Here is a 23071-nt window from a genome sequence, read left to right as displayed (position 1 = left end):
CATCAGAAAGGGCATAAAATTTCCGATCTTTTGATACCCATACATCCAGGTTTACTATAAAACGCACGTTTTTAATTACTAAGTAGTTAATAAACTTTATATTCAATCCAAATTATTTTTTAATCAGTCAAGGATGCCTATTTGGAGTTGGGAGACAAGATGTATGGTGATTTGTCAACAAATAACATTATTTATGTTAATTTTTCGAAAGGTGTACAAACTTTTTTTGCACCTTTTTTATTTTCGTAATAGTATTTCGTCGCCATCGTGCTAACTTGTCGTACGTGCATTTTGGGCCAAATTGAGTTAAGGACGCCTTTTTGTGCAGCTCACAATGCCTCACATTTTGACCTTCACAGATCCCCAAAATTCGATTTCAATCCTGAGATATTCAACAAAAATCGAAAAAACTCCGTGCATTTTTGTCACTTTACATATGAAAGTAGTTTCAATCTTGTCGTGCTATCTTGTCACTCCATGAAAATTGATGTAAGTGCGACAAAAGGCCAAAGGGATTTCAGGCCAGGAAAGTCAGGATGCGTTTGTCGCACGTACAAGCTAGACTACCGTAAACATTTGTAATTATAACTCGGGACTCCAGCAACCAACTTCAACCAAACTTTGGAACAATGCACAGAATGGTGAGCCAAACAAAACGTGTTTGTTATTGTTTACATTGCGTGCTCTCGTTTTTGAATATTCAAGGTCAAACATTAAAACGCGTTTTTCTCGGAACGTCAAAATGGCGGGTGCGACAAGATAGCACGACGACGTCGATTTGTTATATAACTTTTTATAGAAATCATCTTTTCATGAGCTTATTGTAGCAAAATGTTTGACATGAGTTTCTGAACAAAACGTAGTAAATTTTTTACGTGTTTCATCACAAAATGTGCATAGTGGCCAAGGGGTGTAAATACTTTTTTACATACTGTATTTATTCAGAACAGAATCATAGCTAAAAACTGACAAAAAGTGAGTGCCAATAGGTATGGCATGGAATGAAAGTAATTTCAATTTTATTCCTGATTTTCAAAATTTGCTAGCGAAAAGTACACAAAATGCTTCAAACATCATTAAAGTTATCCTACAATCAAAAATCTGCCAAATATTAATTCTCAAATGTTTCGTTTTACCAAATTATGGTCACAACATTTGAAACTAAAAAAAAAGAATTTAAAAGTGTTTATTTGATAAAAAAAAATGCGTTACAGAATGTATTATGGATAGTTACTATTCCAAACTTTTTTGGAATAGTTGATAAAATATTTCCAATTTCAAACAAAGTCAAGGGATAGGCAAACAAATAAAAAAATATAAAAATTGAAATTACAAGCCATGGTTTAAAAAGTGTTTTCAAATGCATTTTACACTTGCCCAGATCTTTTGCAATCTTTAATGTTCAAAACATCAAAGTGTTGGCGACATATTTTTTTGTCGAAAAAATTTTTTTTGCTGTACTGTACAACGGAATTTCACAAAAAAAATATTGTTGATCGATCTCAAATATGCTAAATATGATTTTAAATGCAAAATGCATTTCAAATTATATTCAATTTATTAGAAAAAATATTTTAATTTGTAATGTCCATTCAGGAAAAAATAGTTACATGGAAACAATTGACCATTTGTATTTTTTTTTGCCTTTCTTACTAAAGATATAGGTTTTACTTAAGGCTACCAACTGTTCGGATTTTTTCCTTACCATACGGATTTTCGAACCTCTTCGAGGATTTTTAACAGGCCGGAATTTTCGTAGGGAATTTTACGCATAATACGGATTTGTACGGAATTTTAACAACTTTTTAATCATTGAATTGCTTTTTTGATTTGGTCAAAGTTTTTGTTAACTAGGAATTTGTATTTTTCTGTGATTTAAAAAGGGAGTTTTCCGGGTTTTCCTCAATTCAAACTTGATTATCAATAATTCTAGAGTTCAAGTCAATAAGTCAATAAGTCTAGAGTCTTTCATATGTTTATAGGACCTTTTTAATAAAACTCTAGAATTGTTCTTTTAGAAATTTCTTAATAAATATATATCCATTTCCAAAGGCTTTCTAAAACTTGTGAAAAATTTGAACATTTGAATTAACAAATCTAGAGTTTTTTAAAGGTCTTATAAACTGTTGTGTTTCACATGTTATAGGACCTTTTCAATAAAAAAAAACTCTGGAAAAGTGTTCGTGAAAACACTAAGAACGATATTATTCGTAAAAGCAAACTTGACATTTCGTAAACTTTTAAACGTTTAACAAAAAAAAAATGAAGAACATAATGATTTGATTCAAATCACGGCTTATTTTATAAATACTTTTAAACGTGCAAGTCACTCTGATAGCATTTTGTGAAATTTGTTAGCTGTAAAAACGACACAGTTTTATATTTTTAATTCTCAAATTTATAAAATTTAATTTATCTTAATAATTCATTGACAGTTTTTTTTGTCATATCAGCAAAGTGTACGGATTTTTGCTCAGCAAGAGTTGGTAGCCTAAGTTTTACTTCATGGCTGGACATCATTTTCATGTTCGTAAATATGACGATTCAGCATGAATAGAAATCGGAAAAATCGCTAAAAAATCACGCTGCATCGAATTTCGACGCTTTGTCGCCATGTCGACAAGTTGTCAAGTTGAGCTTCGAATACTGGTACCGAAACTAGAAAACTAAAACCGCGGTGTGCGTTGTCACTGGCGCATGGGAAGCTTGCTATGCTCGCGTTTGTCGTAAACGCTTGTTTGATTAAGAAATTGTATGATTAAAAATATTCTTTTGGTGGAAATTGCGTTTTCAATTTCATTTGGAAAACACATCATTTATAAAACCTTGCTTTCATCATAAGATTTTTAGTATTATATCACTTTCTTTTGTGCTGACGTTATAAATAAACAAAGTTGATGTTATGAATTAAAAGAAGTTCTTTCATTGTTTTGTTCTTCAGTAAGAAAAGCTCTTTCTCACCCCAGGTGGGATTAAATCGGAAGTTTTGTTTACGGAAATTAAATTTTGTGAAAGTATTCAAAGCCAAATTTATTTTAAAAATAAGAATATTTTGAATTTAAAAAAATAATGTCCCAAATTTTACATTTAAGAAAATAAAACAAATTAGACAAGTTTAAAAATTCTTTATAGTTTTAATATTGTTTGAAAAGACTCAAAATTTAGATTTGTAGACCATTTCCGATATTGTGCTAACCTTATTTTTTTGAAAATAATATAGAAATGTTTAGTTTTCTTGCCTTTTGAAAAATAAGTCATAATTTAATTACACAATCAGGTTTTATTGTTTGCAAGACTTTCAATTAGGTTTTATACGATTTTTAGAATACTGAGACAAAAATCATAGAGAATTTTCTTTGCTTTTGGGGAATAGAAACTTCATAGATGGGCAAAGATAGACACAATTTTAAAATAAACTAAAATATTTATTTTGTTACCATTAATAAGATATAAAATGGCTATACTTTAAAAATAATGTTTCTCATGAATAAAATGTGAAGTCCTGTATGATGTTAAATTTAGTTAAACACTTTACTAATAAAAATTAAGCTAGTTAAAAAAACACAAAAATACCAATTTTTAAGCATTCAGTAAGTTTAAAAAAGAATCAAAAATATAATTTTTTTTACCAGATCATTTTTAAAATGAAAATAATTCGTTTTATCAAACAAATGTAGAGTAATTATGATACCAAATTTGATTTGTCATTAAAAATTGAAGTGAACAACAAATTGGTAAGTTTTTTTTTCTGAAAAAAAGTTGAATAAAAAATTGCCAAAAAAAACCGTTTATATATTTGTTCTGAATATTCCTCATTAATACCTAGTAACTTTTGCCGAAAATTGAGCGCATGTTTTTTGCAATGGATACAGATTTTCTAAAATTTACGTTTTATTTTTGTATTGTCTACTGCCAAACTTGTATCTAGACTCGCCCCCACAAAGTTTGAGCTTAATTTGATCTTTGGAAAGCATTGGACAGAAGAACTCTTAAAATTAAGAAAATTTCAAGATTGGAAGTTTGACATGTTTTATGAGACTTTGCTTTTAAAAAGGACATTTATCCTGGAGTACATTTTTGCTAAGCTTTTCAAAGGAGCGGCCGTGGCTGACTGGTTACGGTGTTCGCTTTGTAAGCGAATGGTTCTGGGTTCGATGCCCATCTGCTCCCAACGAGAAAGTTAAGAACACATAAATTTGAAATGATGAATATGAACGAAAAATCAAAGTCGCTCGAGGCGGGGTTCGATCCCCCGTCCTTTGGATTGGTAAGCAAAAATGCTAACCACTAGGCCATGACGACTTGGTGAGCGTGGACTGGAATTAGGAATACTGTTACAGAGAGCGAGTTGTGGCGCTATAACCACGGCAAATAGTGTCCAGGGCATTCGTGGAAATACAATGTCCCATCCCAGAGGGTCCCGGAGTACCAAACCTTCTTAGCATGGTGCTCCCAACGAATACAACCAAAATCTCGGAGCGTATGGTGGTGTGTCCCCACGCTTCTTCCTCCCCTGTCGATTCAGAATTGTGTTGTTGTTCGAACACTCAGTGCTCAAACTCAACCCAATTACGAGTCATCTTTGCGATACGGCTTTACGCAGTAGGCCTGGCCGCTTTAACGCTTGTGATGTTTCAATGCATTTCAATGCAATGGCGCACTACAAATGTTAATAAATGACAAGAAGAGTGCTAGGCGTCATCTAACCTAAGGCACTCTCCAGGATCCCTTCGAAAGATTGGCTGCGCTAGGGTCTGATTAGATTAGATTAGAGTACATTTTTGCTGAGCTTTTCTACTATGTCCAAAAAGATCATTTCGTTCTAAATAGTATTTCCCTCACACAATTTACTGTGCACCCCTCCCAGACCAATAGTACTCACTTCAAGCTCTCCCGTTTCTTCGCTCCTTTCTGGATAAATGCGCACGATTCGGTTCGGAAAGACCTGCTGCGACACGGGCGGGCAAAAACGTGATGTTGATCGCGGTGCGCGGTTTTCCCAGACGCGTCTCCTCCCCTTACCTAAGAGGTGGCCAAAAAGGGAAAACGCGATAAATAAAATAAAATTAGAATAAAATCGATACTAATTGTGTAATGGTGGGGTGAAAGTTGCACAGGGATGTGGGAGGTTGAGTGTGTGTGTGTGTGGGGGAGAAGGTAAAGTTAGCTGGTTGCATACTTTTCGGGGTGGAGGAGAGGGGAAATAAGTTTAGAGGTTTGGATGAAGTTGTTGCACACACTTTCATAACTTTTGTGAAGGATTTGTGGCAGTTGATGGTGCAATTGGGTGTGCTGAAATGGGGTTTGCTGTGAGTTTTCATTATTATAAGCTTTTAATGAAAAGGTTCTTCATATAAGAACATCCTGAAGATAGCTTCTCACCGGATATAGAACGCACTTGAACTTTGTGCATCTCTTCAACACGAGGTATACTCCTTAAGCATGCTTGCATGCAGCCAGAGCCCATTAGTGACTTTGTGTAACTGGTTTAACCTCCTTCAGAGCGGAGGCAAGTGCCACTCATGATGCGATATAAGGGACGAGGCAGACGGGTCACAGCAAATTGGTCTGCTCTTTTGTCTAGGGATTCAGGTATTGATTTTTGAAGAATCGTTACTATGCTAGGAACCGCACGTTGTGGTTCCCTTTGCAAAATGGGGAAGTATTTCAAAATAATGGCTAGCTTTCATTCTGGAAAAGGTCTGCCTAGTAACTTAAGGTTAAGCCTTGATTGAATAAATTTGCGTAACGTTCTTCATTGTCTATGCTACAGTTATTAAAGGATTTGTTCCTAGTTGCACGTTGCGTAAATCTCTACACTGAAAATTTCTGTCCTGAAGCTGTAAATGATATTTTTTTTCAATTTCTTTTGTAAATAATCACATCATGAATTTTGCTTTTGCATTTTGCAAATCACAACCTTTTGAAAATTACTAACAGTTCCGTGAAGTTAAATCTTGGCAACTCAAACTATTTTTCCGTGCACTGTTTCACCACCTCATCCGAGAGAAGCTCCACCGTAGTTTCACGGAACTCGCCCCGAGGTCATAACTTGATTTACGAGTTCAATTATATAATATCAAGCAGGAAGATTATTTATGGATCAGTAAATAGCTCGATACCAGAAATTAATTACACGCTTGAGTCGTCTCAGTCGGTTGGCGCCTCTCGCGCACGTAGTGTTGTCGTACGATATGACGGGCTCTTCTCAGGAAGTTGTGATCTGCCTGGCAGCATATCCCAAGCCTGGCTGGAGATGCAACTGTTCAGAGTTGTTCATTGTTCGTGCAGGGATTATTTGTTCGGTACACACGGGTATTAGGAATCATCCTTCAACCCTCCTCCCGTAGGGAAATGTCATTAATAACTGGAAGCTCCGGCTGGAGGCCTTCAACTAGCTGTTGACTGCTGGTTAAGACTGATTAAACAGTCAATAGTGAATTGGAATATGATTTTGCGCGAAAATGTCAGAACTATCAATTATACAAGCGTTCCTGGTGGGATGGCGTCAGCAGTTCTCGAAATCATTGGATATTTTTTTGTAATGATGTTTGTGATATATTTCACATTAAAATTTTAATAACAAGCATTAAAACATTTTACGCTAGTTCTGATGCTTTGCAATAATTAGTTATCAAATAATATAGTATTCAACGGAAACATAAATTCCAGCACAAAAAAAAATCTCTGTGGTACTGTGCATTGAAAATTTACAAAAAATCTTTTTTTTTAATAAACCCAAATATCCAGAAAATGATTCTTAACGCAGACGATTGCATTTTGAATTGATTTAAGCTGATTGCACTTGAAATTCCATTGAAATTTAGAAGTTTTTTAAAAATATATATTATTTTTTTTAAATATTTGTACCAGCCTAAGGATAATGTAAAACGATTCGACCCCTGAAGCATCATTTGGAAACTATAACAGCTTATTTTTTGTTAATCAGCGATTAAATATTAGAAAGATTAGAAAAAAAGATGTTTTAACTATTTAAAAATATTTAATTTCTGTCAATTTATCATATATTTTTTTAAATAATGCTCATGTTTGAGAGTGATGACTGTGACAAGAAATATATAAATTCAGAAGAATAAAAAATTATGTAAGTGTTTCAAAACAACCAAAATTGTTAAAAAAAAAAACTTATTTGAATATTCTCAAACATCATTTAAGATTTTTTTTTCATTCTTGATATAATGGAAATCTTTTGTCCTTTCCACCTTATTTCATTTGACAATTTGTACGTTTTCGACTTTCTGTCTCAAATTCAAAATTTGTGTAAAATGACATGATTTTCCATACAATTTTTCATTTTTTCGGCAACGTTGTAAGGACAATCAGTAAAAAATTTTAACACTCTTAATAAACAATCATTTTTGTTTATTTCACATTTAAATACAAAAAAAAAACTTTCGCCTTAATATTATTTTCCAATTTTTTTTATTTCAAGGGAGGATAAAAACGAGGAATTTGGAGTAAAACTCACCTAGAGCAAAACATACTTGTTTTTGAAGATTTTTTTATAGAACTTGAAAAATTGAAGATTTCAATTTTATTTCGTTTTTCGATACAAAATTTCGAAATAAAAAAACTTTTTCTAGAAAAGTGCACCGTTTTCGAGATTATACCACCTAAAGACGGATTTCTTGTAATGTTTCTTTTTTCAGAAGTGATGCCCGTGGTTTCCCAAGTCTAAAATTTCATATAAATTTAATTTCCTATAAATTTGCCTACGAAAAAAATTGTATTATCAATGTAAAATTATTATAAAAACGTTAGTATTGAGCAATTCTCTATGGAATCGGTTATTTTTCTTTAATTTTAATTTTTGTATTTTTTAATCCGGCTGAAACTTTTTTGGTGCCTTTGGTATGCCCAAAGAAGCCATTTTGCATCATGTCCATACAAAAATGATATGTGAAAATTTAAAAATTTGTATCTTTTGAAGGTATTTTTTGATCGATTTGGTGTCTTCGGCAAAGTTGTAGGTATGGATATGGACTACACTGAAAAAAAATTATACACGGTTTAAAAAATCACTAAAACTTGATTTGCAAACAAACACTATTTTTATTTATTTTTTATTTTTTGGTTTGTTTTAGAGGACATCAAATGCCAACTTTTCAGAAATTTCCAGAATGAGCAAAAAATCTTTGACCAAGTTTTGATTTTTTGAATAAATACAACTTTTTTCAATTTCATTTTTCGATGTAAAATTGAAATTGCAATCAAAAAATACTTACGTGAAATTTTGATAAAGTTCATCGTTTTCAAGATATAGCCATTTAATTGATTTTTTTTTAAAATAGTGCCCATGTTTGCCCACCATTAAAAAAAATATTTTTGAAAATCTGAGAAAATTTTCTATATTTAGTCTTTTCGGACTTTGTTGATACGACCCTTAATTGCTGAGATATTGCCATGCAAAGGTTTAAAAACAAGAAAATTGATGTTTTCTAAGTCTTACCCAAACAACCCACCATTTTCTAATTTCGATATCTCAGCAAATAATGGTCCGATTAACAATGTTAAAATATGCAACATTCGTGAAATTTTCGAATCTTTTCGAAAAAAAATATTTTCAAAAATTTTAAATCAAGATTAACATTTCAAAAAGACCAAACATTCAATATTACGCCATTTTGATATGTTAGTCTTGATTTCAAATTTTTGAAAATATTTTTTTTCGAAAAGATCGGAAAATTCCACAAATGTTTCATGTTTTGCCATTGTAAATCGGACCATTAGTTGCTGAGATATCGACATTAGAAAATGGTGGGTTGTTTGGGTGAGACTTAGAAAACATCAATTTTCTTGTTTTTAAACCTTTGCATGGCAATATCTCAGCAACTAAGGGTCGTATCAACAAAGTCTGAAAAAGCAAAATATATTTTCTCAGCTTCTCGAAATTATTTTTTTCAACAGTGGGCAAACATGGGCACTATTTTTAAAAAATCAATAACTGCGTCTTTTTTGAAAAAAGTTATATAAAGATGGCTATAACTTGAAAACGGTGCACTTTATCAAAATTTCACTAAAGTACTTTTTGATTGCAAATTCAATTTTACAGTGAAAAATGAAATTGAAAAATTTTTGCGACCAATATTTCTTTTTTTTTAAATTGTATTGATTCAAAAAATCATAACTCGGTCAAAGATTTTTTGCCCATTCTGGAAATTTCTGAAAAGCTGGCATTTGATGTCCTCTAAACAAGTAAAAAAAAATTAAAATTGTGTTTTTTTGCAAATCAAGTTTTAATGACAAAAAGTGAAATTAAAAATCACCAAAAAAAATTTTACCGTGTTTCATTTATTTTCAGTGTAGTCCATATCCTACCTACAACTTAACCCAAGACACCAAATCGATCAAAAAATTCCTTCAAAAGATACAGATTTTTGAATTTTTATACATCATTTTTGTATGGACAGCTGCCAAATTTGTATGGAAAATTATATGGACAAACTAATGATGCAAAATGGCTTCTTTGGGCATACCGAAGGCATCAAAAAAGTTTCAGCCGAATTAAAAAATACAGAAAAAATCGAATGACCGAAACCTCGGAGAATTGCTCTTTTAAAAACTTTCAAGTATATGGCACTTTACATTTATGTTTTTTTTTGGGAAAAGCACCGAAACCGACAAATTTTCAAACCACCCTATGGTCAGATTTTTTACTCCAGTCCAATTTAATCTGGATTGGAGAACTTTGTCTTCAAATTTTATATTAAATTGCTGGAATATGACTCATGCAAATAGAACTAACATTATAATGTGTTGGGTATTAAAAAATTGTAATTGTATGGACAAAAAATACTTTTTCGCTTGTAGGCTTCCATTTACATCAAAACTAATATTTTTTCAAATTTCTTTCGACGTTCCGTAGGGATTAAGTTGGGCTACAATGTCCTTTCATTAGGTTTGACCAATATTTAGGATACACCCCGAATCCAGGGCTGCCTCATTGTTCCCCACTCATTTCAGCCCATGGGTAACAATGAGACACTTTGATTTTTCTTCATTAAACTTTTCATAATCCAAGAAAATCTTTCAAAACATGAATTGAATTTCATTTAACCAAACATGCAATGTTATTTGGTATAAATTTATGGATTTTACAAAATTTAAATACTTTTTAGTATAATTTTTGTTAATTAAAGTTTCAAGTAGACAAAATTGCTTTAAAGTGTTCTTGACATGTTACCTACAATGGAACAATGCAAAAACATGATATTTTACTAAAAAAGTATTGATTTTCGTACAGTGTCTCATTGTTCCTGCCAAGTGCATTTACAATGAGACAGTTGTATAACTTTGGCTGTAGTCAAAGTTAGAACACATAAAAAAAGAATATGTAACAAAAAGCTCATTAAAACATGCTGATGAAAAAAATACAAAAATCGCAGAGAGTTGAAAACCAATAGTGTCTCATTGATGACTACCCTACCACAGTCTTATTTTTTTTTTATTTTTCGTTTTTCGAAATATTGGAACGAGTTTCTAATATGAAAACTATTTCTCTATTTTTTACTTATAAATATCAGACTACACTGTTTCTAACTATCCATCTCTTTTTATCTTTTTTTCTCACTTTTGCAGCAAGATTGTCCAAACGGCAAGCTGACGCCGGCAAAATTCGTAGATATGTACAAAATGTTCTTCCCGTCTGGAAATGCCGAAGAATTCTGCGACCACGTCTTCCGGACGTTCGACATGGACAAAAACGGCTACATTGATTTTAAGGTAAGTTTTTGATCTTTTGGCAACACTGGCAGCCGCGCTGCAAAATGGATGAACCTGTCGATTATTTCTATGGTGATGGTACTCTTGCTCCGGGCGGAAGCTCCTTCCTCCAGGAGTACTTTTGGGGTAAATAAAGTTTTCTGGTGGCGAAGGGAGGAAAGTAACAGCTTCCATACATTTTCATTACCGGTGGCAGTGTTTTCCACCTTTTCCGGCACAACCGGTGAAAAGTTTTGCTCGCCGGCCAGAACTTGAAGCCGAACGTGGCTCGAATGAAGTCCTAGTTTGAAGAAGTTGTCGTTTCTGTTGTTATTGTTGCATTACTCGGGATGTTTTTCTTCTTCTTGTTATTCCTCTCGAGTTGATTCCAAATTCAGTAGCTAGCCCAGTTTTCATTTCGAATTGTACCTGAGCCAGAGTGGGAAGGGAGAAAATGGGAGTGGGGGGCGTGGAACGTGTTGCTTCGTCTGCTGCTTTGGCACTTTTCTTCAAGTTTTATTTGATGGAGCGCACAATATAAGGAGCCACCGGGGAAATGGAATGCAATTACGGAAGTTTTCCGTTTCGTGAAAGCTGCACGGTGCTGTTTATTGGAAAAGAACAGTAAAAAAGTGATTTAGATGTTTTAATTTTCAATTAAAATTATGTCTGCGGTAACGTTTTCGTTACATAGAACTGTTTGTCTGAACCCCTTACTTCAATAATTTTAAAGTTTTTATTTTTGATTGAACTCGTTTCATGTTTATTTTCAATGGTTTTATTCTTCATTTAAGATATTAAACATTTTTGACATTTTTCTTTATTAAGTATTATAAAATTGAAAAAAGTTAAATGTCTCTAACTTGAAAATTGTGCAATTTATCATTTTTTTATCTTCTAAAAACAATAAAAAAACGAAGAAATATGTTTTCTAGTGTAATTTTGTTTTATCAAAAGTTCTATTCATAATCTACAATTTTGCCGAAAACACCAAATCGATCAGCTTGATTGACATGACAATTTAAAAGATTTTTAAGAAAAATGATCTACAGATTGCTTTTCTTATGATTCTATTCACACTTTTTTCTGATTTTTTCTCTAGCATTAAATTTGTCCATTCTTTTCTTAGGTCCAAATAGGTCATATGGTTTCTCCTTACAAGTTTCCATACACAATTGAGTGCCATGACAATCTTTGGTTATTTTAAACATCAAATTGGAAATCATAAGATTAGGTTATGAATAGGAGTGTTTGAAAAATAATGGTAACAATTTTAAAACAAATTTTACTTTCTTTTACTTAAATTTGTCTCACAGTTTTGATTTTAATAAACCTTCTCGTTTTTTAATGTTTTGTTCGAGAGGACAATATATGTTTTTTTGAATAAAGAGATTGTTTTTCATGTTTCAAAAAACACCTAAAGTTTCTGTTCCCGAGCAGACGGTAATAATTCTGGAATAAAATATTTTGGTATTTGAAAATAATAGGCCAATAACATTTTATGTTATTTATAACAAGAATTGTTATTCGTTGTTATGATTTTTTTGTTATTGGATTGTTATTGCAATAACAGAGTCATAACATTTTTAGTTATTCTTCGAACAAATCTTTGTTATTATTTTTGTTATTTTAACAACTAATCCGATCATCCCAATAACAGTTGGAGTTATTCTTCCGTAACAAAAATTGTTATTCCCAAGTTGTTTTGGCTTTTGATCAATATCAGACCTATTGCAAATTTTGTTATGATAACATAAACTGTTATTCAACTCTTATGCAAAAATGGATTTTTCGAGAAGAATCCATAACACTTTTTGTTAATTTAACAGTATTTGTTATTGAAATGGTATGAATTTTGTTATTACCGTCTGCCCGGGTTTGCTCTTAGAAATTAGCACCAAATTCGCTGCAATCATCTGCTTTGACAGAGATTTTGCTCGCAAAAAATTAAAATTGTGTATTTACTATTAGTTTTTTAAAGTTATTTCCCATTTTGAAATAAATTTTCAATCGGCGATCTCTTGAATACTATTGATCTGATTTTTAAACTATTAAGTTAAATTGTTGTTTAATTTTTAAAAACAATACATTCATCTCGGTTCTCCTTTGAAAATGGAAAGAATCGTACATTAATAATTCTTGAAATTAGAAATAATTCACATTTCACTTTCGTCAAAGTGTATGGGTAATTCTACAACAACTCACACGAAATCGGATAAAGTGGCCCCGACTCCTTTTCGATATCCGTGAAACTTTGCTTGATGGGGTAATTTTGATCTCGAATCTGAGGTACACCCAAAACTGGCAGCGCTAGTCCGAGAGAATGATGGTCTCGAGTCGAGAGAATAGTGGTACCATTCACGGACGCAGAGAACACAGCTCGAGATGGGCGATAGAACTATTCTCTCGAGGTTCATTTGCAAAAAAAGTTCATCCGTCAAACAAAACACCAAAAGTGTCGACAACGGGAATCGAACCAGAGACCTTTGACAAATCAATCCAATGACTTAGCTGCCTCGGCCACCACAGCTTGGTGACCAAGGAGAAGTCAGAAGTCGATGTATGATACTTGTTGGAGATTTATTGATTCAACTAACGAATGAACTCATTTGTTATGATGGTGTGAGTTGGTACCATTATTCTATCGATTTTGGCACTGAGCCCTCAATAAATTTTGAGAGAACGATTATCTCGACTCTGAATTTTGGGTGTAGGTAATTTGTAGCTCGAAACCGTAAAAAACCGTGAAAAGCACGGCCCATATGGGAGACATTGGATATAATCCTATGCAAAATCATCCAAATTTCCAAATTGTAGTGTTTTGGAATGGGGATGATGTAAGCTATCCATTGCGTTTATAGTAACATGAAATTTTTCACATAAATTTGTATTTTACCTATATTTTTAAAATGCAATGTTTCTCGAATTAATACTCAATACTATTGTTATTGCAATGTGGGTATCAAATGATTGGAATTTGTTCATACATTTCAAAAGTTTCAATATTTTTGTGTGAAAAACTAAAAAAAATCACAAAGTCACGTTTTTTGAAAAAGTTCTATAAATTTCAGTTTTTTTACAATATGGGTACCAAATGATCAGCTTTTATCATACATTTCGAAAATTTAAACACAGTTTTTTGATAATGCTCAAAATTTTCATAAAACCACGTATTTTTGAAAAAATATCAAAATTTCAGTTTTTTTTTAAATGTGAGTATCAAATGATCAGGATTTTGTTCATACATTTTGAAAATTATTACAACAATTTTATTTTAAACTCTCCAAACTTTGACAAAACTACGTTTTTTTCAAAAAGTACTGAAAATTTCAGTTTTTTTACAATAAAGGTACCAAAGATCGGGATTAACTCTAACATTTTTTTTTAAATACTCGAAATTTTCACAAAGCCACGTATTTTCGAAATAAATACTCCAAATGTCAGTGTTTCACAATATGGGTGTCAAATGATCGGGATTTTTTCAAATATTTCTAAAGTTATAAGGCCGATGCAAATATTTAAAAAAGTTTTTGTCCCTCGGCCCTGGCCGAGGTCAAGGGGGGGGGGGGGCAAAAAATTAAAAAAATATAAAAATTTAAATAACAAGCCATAGTCTTCACATTTAAATGAAAAAAGTGTTTTAAAATGCATTTTACACTAGTTCAGTTGTTTTGCAATCATTAGGTTTCAAAAAATCTAAGATCTGACAAAAACAAAAATTGTATCGAAAAAAAAGATTTTGCATCGAAAATTTTCAAAAAATATTAAGATTTTTTAATAAACCCAAACATGCTAAAAATGATTTTAAACGCAGGAGAATGTATTTTAATTTGATTTCAGTTGGTTGCACTTGAATGTTCATTGAAATTTTGAAGTTTATTGTAAAAATATTTTTTTTGCCCCCTGATTTTTTTTAGCCTAACAAAAAATAGAAAAAATCTCAAAGTTTGTACAAAACTACGTATTTTCGAAAAAGTACTTAAAATATCAGTTTTATTGTTTTAATATGGGTATCAAGTTATCCGGATTGTTTTTTCATACATTCCGAAAGTGATTATATTTTATGTGAACTACTCATAATATTCACAAAACAACGTTTTTTAGAAAAAAATGGGTATTCCAAACATATCATAATTTATGAAAAATCTCACTCATTTGATACCCATATTGTAAAAAACTGAAATTTATAGTACTTTTTCGAAAGTACCAAGCTTTGTGAAAATTTTAAGTATTTCACAAAAAACATAGTATCTTTCGAAATGTATGTAAAAATCCCGATCATTTGATACCCATATTGTAAAAAACCGACATTTTAAGTGCATTTTCGAAAATACATAGTTTTGTGAAAAAATCCCGATCATTTGATATCCATTTTGCAATAACAATAGTATTGAGTATTTTTTTAAGAATCATTGCATTTTCTAAATATATGAAAAATACACATTTTTGAGAAAATTTTCATGTTATTATAATTGCAATGAATAGCTGACATCATCCCGATTCCAAAACACTATAATTTTTTGATGTTTGCATGATTTTTCATTCGATTATAGCCAATGTCTCTCATATAACCAAAATCTCATTAGCTCTGTGATTCAGTTATGCACGCCTAGGTTTAGCATCCACCATATACGGTGCTAAACCGAGTCATGACTGTATATTCCAATGCCGGAAAATAACGTATTTTTCATCAAAAAAAGTTAAGAAATAATTTAAAAATCGTTCCCGTTACACAACAGCAAAATAAAGAGACCATGTTACTTTATTGGAAATTTAATGTACTTTTCGAGTCTGCATAAACCCGCAGGGGTATTTTTGATTTATAGCAGAAATTTTTATTTTCAATTTTTATGTTTTTTTTGTAATTCGGCAAGGTTACTTTTTAGAGTATAGAAATGTTCTACAAAGTTACAGAACAGTCAACTTTTAATCAAACAAAAAGTTTGATATGTGAACATTAGGGATTTGCGTGTATTATTCACGAGTTATGAGAATTTTGGCGAAATAGATTTTCTAAAAATTTATGATTTGGATAATTTTTGACCAGCTTTTCAAAGTTTTTATTAAAATGCCTGTTTTTCCTTCGACGTTACTTTTTTGTTTTTTTTTTAATGTTTTTAATGAATTGTCGTTCAAATTGTTGTAAACCTTCATAAATCCTTTTTTGACCACTTTTAGAGGGTTTTGCCTTCCTCACCTCACTGAGGCAAGGCTATAAAATCACTCGATAAATGAACTTCTTAAATACGACTCCTAGATATACCTTCACGTATACCTATCGACTCAGAATCAAATTCTGAACAAATGTCTGTGGGGATGTGTGTAGACATGTTTTTTTTCCACACGATTATCTTAGAACTGGCTGTACCGGTTTTGGCCGGATCCGCCTTATTCTGTTCGTTTTGGGGTCCCCTAAGACCCTATTAAATTTTATTCTGTTTAGTTAAGTATTTAAAAAGTTATGCCAAGAAAAAGATTTTTTGTAGCTTGTAGGGTGAAGGGTGATTTTTGCATAACCTCAAAGGCTGGGTCTTTTTGCTTTTTTGACTTTTTGACCACGCGGGGGATTGGCAGCCACACCCCCTTGCATGCGTATCGCCCGGTTGCCACATCGCTTAAGCAGTGTCTGCGTCTCTTCTGGAAAAAATCTGTAATAATTATGTTGCTGCATCATTTTGTCTCGACAAAGATTTACAAGAACTTTTTACTGAAATATATAACTCATGAGAATTTTCACCTTTATTTTGAAGAGTTGGTAAAAAAAAGAATTGAAAATTGCTGTTCAAGTAAAATCAATAATTAAAAAAAAACAAATGAAAAAAAATTAAATTAAAAAAAAAAACTCTTAAATTAATTTGTAAATACCACCTAAAATACAACATGAATGCGAGGAAGGCACCAACCACCTTAAGGTGGATTAACTAATGTTTTTTTAGAGTGTTTCACCGGTAATGCTACCGTCGATTCCGCGCTTTCCAATAGAATAGTTGTGCAATATAAATGATCCCGCTCCAGATTGGCCGACTTTGAGATTCGACCCAACTCTGATTCCAAGAGTTCCTTCCAAGAATCGGAACCTCCCATTCCCAACCGAGAAGACGGAGAACGAGCCGAATCGTCCATCTTCAGCTTTGATTAGGTTCTCCTCGGAAAATGGTATAACGGTGATTAAGTCGTTAGTTTTTATAATTATTTGCGAAAGTTTTTAATTGGCTACCGCTCCCAGGTTGAGCTGAGCTTCAGTTGGTGAAAATTTGGAAAATAAGCAGTTTTCCCCACCTTGGCAGAAGCTGAAAATTAATTTAAACTTCAAATTCAATTCCAACGCAAGCTTGGGGAATAACTGCAAAAGTGACTTTCCGCCACATCAAATAAGGCGTCCTCGGGAGAGGTTCCACGTGCCTAAAAAAGAACGATATGTCACTCTGGGTGCCGCACGGCTTGGCCGACAGGGAGTGATAATAAATTTTTGCTTCAGCTTCAAACAAGAAGATAAGACGAATCTCGTTTTCGCTGCTTCGAGATGAGACGCGTAAAAAATAAAAGAAAAAAAAGGTCGTCGTCTTGTTAGCAGCAGCCGATGGTTCCCGGGACCTTGTCCGGGGAGATGCCTGGGCGCGGAGAATGAAATTGGACGGATGATTTGAGTCGAATTCATGGTGAATTGAGCCCGGGATGAACGAAAAATGCTTCGGAATTGAGGTTCTGGGCGGGTCAGCAAAGCTGATATGTGAAGGAAGAGTCCTTTTTTTCGCTGGGCTGACCTTTATCTCGATTCGGGATCGTAGAATGGAGTGGTGAATGTGTCCAAATTTGTAACGAACTGAGGAAGGTTTTTGACACAAGATTGACCGTTGGATACAGGATTCAAATGATATTACGACGTGTTGATTACTGGCTTGATTGGAGCAGATGAATCGGAAGCTGTGAAAGCAAACGATTGTCGATCAGAAGCAAATCTCTATACTTTGTAACCAATAGAAGAAAATGCTGGGAATATTTTAATATTATTTTCTCAAGCATAACTGTTCATTTCGATGATTGAATCCCAATTTGTATTGCAATTATCTCTGCACCACAAATCACACACAATACAACGCCAATAACCAAGCAAATTTCCCCCAAAACTGTGCCAGCTCTTCTAATCTAATCCTGTGGCCTCCTAATCCGCTGATAATATTACTCACGCAAGGTTGAATCCTTCCCCCACCCACCCACTTCTGCTCTAATTGACGTGGCTGACGGGGCGTAAAAATTGTCACAAACCCACTCGGCCCGTTTTTTGGTTTTGCGGGGGCGATGAAAAGCGTGCGTTCGCATCCAATTTTCACCTCGCGCTAGAGCAAACGTGACTCGATTCGCGGTTGGTACTTTCAATTTGGCAATCAAACCAATTTTGCTTGCGGGAAAAAGATGAGATTTTTGTATTTATAAAAAATGTACCGCACTGTTGAGTATCTCTATTTTGAGATTATTGAATAAATCTTAAATTCCACCTTTTTTAAATTTTCATTATTGTCCTCAAATTGTAAAAAAATCTAAGCTATTTTTAAACATGTTCAAATTTTGTCAACTTGAGCAAACGAAACCAAATTTCTCCCCCTTCAAGGGTCAACGACATTTGCGTTTCAGGTTTTGCTGTGCCAACCAAAAGGCCTCATAAATCGTGTGCCACCCAGAAAAATAGTGACAAATTTAATTGTGAGATTTTTCGACGGGGTAAGCATTTGTTTCTGGTAGCGAATGTATGCGGCTCGTAGGCGTGAGAGTGTTGTGGTGGCTGAAAGCCAAAATTTGAAAAGTTTCACTCCCGCAATACCACGATTTTTTGTGTTTATTCTTTGTTGTCGCTTTTGGAAGGATTATCTATTTTTGTTTGGTTGGAAAATTTGTGGAAAGTTATGGTCGTACGTGGGAAAAGTTTGACTGATATATGTGTGTGTGTTGTCTAGGGGGTTTAAGGTTGTTTCATGCGATTTCGGTATTCTTGTTTTTTTTTCTTCTAAATTATTGTTTTGTTTTAATTTCTGTTTCAAAAATAGACAACCTCCTCCTTCAAGAAATAAGCGAAAAAAAACATTTCCAAAACATCAATTTCTGTAATTTTCAATAGACATCATTTCAAAGTTTTTAAACTATGCATAACTTTTGAAATGGTCTACAAATATATTCATGTTTTAGACAAAATTTTATCATTTTGAAATTATATTTACTATCTAGGTTACTATACTACAGTGAAAAAATATTATGTTTTCAGTTATGAGCAATGTAATTAGCTTATATCTGTAAGCCCATACATCAAATTGAAATGTGGTCAGAGACAAACTTATGGGAAATTGGACGAGCTTTCCGGTAAAAATATTTTTGAGACTGAAAATCAAGTCTGCCATATATAAATTGCCAAAAACACCTATTTTTTCAACATTTTAATTTTTAAAACCGCTGTAACTTCACAAGGATTGGACTTATGACAATGGTCAATGTTATGTGAAATTGTCTGGAAAATCGACTCTCGTGTTTGGTTTTTGAAAATTTTGACGTTTAGAAAAAAAAAACAGTTTAAGTAAAAGATTTTTTTATTTTTCAAGGTGAGTTACTCCATCCTGCATTTTCGTGAGTCTTTTTGTAACATCTTAGGCTATTTTCACAAAAATTTTGAACGAAAAAAAAAACGTGGGCTCACCTTCAAATTTGACTTTTAAACTTTTAAATCTCATAAAAATGGAGTGTTTTTTTCTTTTAGTATATTTTTTTCGAAAAGCGCGTCAAATTTCCTACGAGCAATTCTCTGAGATTTCGGTCATTCGATTTTTTTGTATTTTTTAATCCGGCTGAAACTTTTTTAGTGCCTTCGGTATGCCCAAAGAAGCCATTTTGCATCATTAGTTTGTCCATATAATTTTCCATTCAAATTTGCCAGCTGTCCATACAAAAATGATATGTGAAAATTCAAAAATCTGTATCTTTTGAAGGAATTTTTTGATCGATTTGGTGTCTTCGGCAAAGTTGTAGGTATGGATATGGACTACACAGAAAAAAAATGATACACGGTAAAAAAAAATTGGTGATTTTTAATTTAACTTTTTGTCACTAAAACTTGATCTGCAAAAAAACACTATTTTATTTTTTTTTATTTTTTGATATGTTTTAGAAGACATAAAATGCCAACTTTTCAGAAATTTCCAGGATGAGCAAAAAAACATTGACCGAGTTATGATTTTTTGAATCAATACAGATTTTTTCAAAAAATCGAAATATTGGTCGCAAAAATTTTTCAAATTCATTTTTCGATGTAAAATCGAATTTGCAATCAAAAAGTACTTTAGTGAAATTTTGATAAAGTGCACCGTTTTCAAGTTATAACCATTTTTAGGTATCTTTTTTGAAAATAGTCGCAGTTTTTCATTTTTTTTTAAATAGTGCCCACGTTTGTCCACCGTTGAAAAAAATATTTTTGAAAAGCTGAGAAAATTCTCTATATTTTGCTTTTTCGAACTTTGTTGATACGACCCTTAGTTGCTGAAATATTGCCACGCAAAGGTTAAAAAACAGGAAAATTGATGTTTTCTAAGTCTCATCCAAACAACCCACCATTTTCTAATGTCGATCAGCAACTATAGGTCCGATTTACGATGTTAAAACATAAAACATTCGTGAAATTTTCCGATCTTTTCGAAAAAAATATTTTCAAGAATTTTAATTCAGACTAACATTTCAAAAGGGCCAACCATTTAATATTACGCCCTTTTTCATTGATATCGGAGAGGGTCGAGAATAATGTACCTAAAAAAATCTTGTTTTGGGCTGGAATTGCTCTACAATTATTGAACTGATTTACATTGTATTGAAATTAAACATTTTTAAATTTTTTTTTGGCATTAGGGCAACCTACACAGCAAATTTTGGATTGCCATTTAAGTAAAATAATTAACTGAATGCGATTCAGTAATCATCACTTATGCTGAAATTCGGTAATGAACAAAAACATTGCTGAAAAATCAGTAACTGCATATCTGTCAAACTGAAATGTCACTTATGACCTTTTGTTTGGATTGAGTTTTTTTTTAAATTTTGTATTGTGATCTTTAGAAACCAAGGTAAGAAAAATGCTAATAACAAATGCCTTGATGCTAACCACCTTTTTTAAAGTTTGGATGAAATAAATGTACAAATAACAGTACTGGAAACATTTTTAATGACAAGCAAAATCAAATTTTGATAACTCAAATACCAGCAACGATTGCTGAATGATCTGTCAAACTGCCACAAGAAAAAAAAAATGAATTTTCAGCAAAATAATTTGACGTTTCTTTTGTTGAAATTTCAGTTATTTTGACAACCATTTTAATGAAATTTCAGTAAATCATCTGTCAAAGTGACAGAATAACCCAGATTTCATTTTAAAAAAACCATATCTTGGAATCCGGTTCATGAACTTTGCCCATTGTTTGATATGTTACGTTAATTTTTTAAGGAATCCGTTAAAAATATTTTTAAATACATGCTCTTTTGTCCAGACACTGTCAAAACGACATTTGCAGATTTCATATGACTTTTTCAAATGTTTGGATAGATTTTTCAAAACGGGGAAATATTTTTGTTCTTGTTAGTCAAACTTATCATATTTTATTTTATTTTTTTGTGAAAAACGATTAAAATGGCTATTTTTTCAACCACCCTAATTATTTTGGGCAAAGAAGCCCCACTCCAATTTTGAGTCAAATCGAAGCACTTTAATTGTTTTCTTCATTTAATGTCATGTATGGAACTGTTGTATTGACGAGAAAATTGTTCTGCTTTAGCTTTTAAGCTGTGTGTTCAATTTTGAAGAAATTCATCCACTTCAAGCCACTGCTGTTGTCAAATTGTGACCACATTCTTCAAATATGTAATTACTTCCTCATCTTGACAAAAAAAAAACCACCACGTTCGCACCATCATCATCGCCCCAATCATAAAGCGAGCTCCAATTTCATCCTTGGGCCTTCGACTCAAGAAAAGAAAGCAATAAAAAAATTGGCACCAGCTTGCTTGTCCAGTTCTCTGTGGAGCCTACCAGTCGGGCACCAGGCCAGAGGCCACACCACACCGGCCGGAAATTACTAGATGTCTTTGGGTGTCCTTGCCAAGCGTTGCTGACCCCCCGCGGACGCTGGAACTAATTTCGTCGGATGTCGTTTGCAGCAGCATTCGTGTGTCGTCACTTTGTCGTAGTTTGACTTTGTGTGTGAGATGAATAGAAATGTGTTTTTTTTTATTCCTCTTGAAATTATTTAAATTTGACTTCTTTGTTTGAAGTCTCCATAATTTACCGCAGAAAACCACGTTCCCTCACATGGTGAGATTATTTCCGACAAGTTTTAATCACCATCATTTCACAAACCAAGACAAATGAGACCACGATCTTTCAACACTTTACTCACTCAGCATGGCTCATCTCTCATCGCTCTTTTTTCGTCTTGTTCCACCGAGGAAAACTTGGGAAAAGCGTGCCCGCCACAACTTGCGGAGCGCTTCCCCAAGACGAAACGCAGCACTTTTTTCGAAAGAGTCCCGGAGGCAGTTTTACCTCGGAATAAACCCCACAATAAAGAAAAGGAAAATTGACGACGAGCTCGCGAGTATGAATTTTATTATCACTTTCATGTCTTGGTCGCCGCCTTCGTGCGAAACCGCCAGAGTGAAAATAATGATGGACAATTTGCAATGCTTTTTATTTTTTCCAAGGTGGGAAGAAAAGCTACTCCCCCTCTTTTGTGGTGGCTTTTCCCCTGCGCGAGGCTTTTTAAGCGAGGAAATTTTTAATGGTTTTGGCAAGCGTGCCAAGCTGCTCCATGGAGAAAATGGCATTCGATTAATTTAAAGGAGACGCCTGGTAGTCTACAGAAAAAAATGAATCCTCTAATGGAATTTCATTTTCGATCTCAAAGCTCTTCAGAATCCAATTTGCCAGATTCATTTCCCCTCAAGCTCAAATCGACGACATAATCAACCGAACTCTGCACCCAAAACCGGCAAAGAATCTCCAGCATTTCTAGTTTTGTCGTCAACTGCACTGTTATGCATATATTACTCACAAAAGTCGTTCCCCAGGATCAAAATTTGTACCACTGCTGAGGGGGAGCTCGAGCTCTCCAGGTCACAGAGCATTCGGAATCACAACTCTTTCTGTGGACTGCACCACATTCGACAGAGACGACTAATATTTGGCACGAAAAATAGTCTGTACCAGCTGTACTACTGAAAAGTGGAAGAACTGAAACCCCGCCAGCAACAGTTCGGCAAAGTTGATTGCAATAGCAAAGATAAATACTATATGGATATGCATATTTAAAATATCTCTCATGCA

The 23071-nt window shown here is 33.2% G+C and overlaps 2 protein-coding genes across 5 annotated transcripts in view; both read left to right on the top strand.

Moving 5' to 3' along the window:
* Positions 1–23071, top strand: part of LOC120418039 (neurocalcin homolog) — a 328306-nt gene that overhangs the window by 198371 nt on the left and 106864 nt on the right. The gene's annotated exons all lie outside the window — the stretch shown is intronic.
* Positions 1–23071, top strand: part of LOC120418038 (neuronal calcium sensor 2) — a 280465-nt gene that overhangs the window by 192908 nt on the left and 64486 nt on the right. For all 4 annotated transcript variants that reach the window (XM_052710711.1, XM_039580283.2, XM_039580284.2 and 1 more), the window contains one exon: positions 10600–10743. In XM_052710711.1, coding sequence (XP_052566671.1) covers positions 10600–10743 — 144 coding nt within the window. The remainder of the gene's footprint in view (positions 1–10599; positions 10744–23071) is intronic.

This window comes from Culex pipiens, chromosome 3 (genome assembly GCF_016801865.2).
Source record: "Culex pipiens pallens isolate TS chromosome 3, TS_CPP_V2, whole genome shotgun sequence".
NCBI lineage: Eukaryota > Metazoa > Arthropoda > Insecta > Diptera > Culicidae > Culex > Culex pipiens.
The sequence above is the reverse complement of the archived record's forward strand: the minus strand, read 5'-3'. Positions and strand labels throughout refer to the sequence as shown.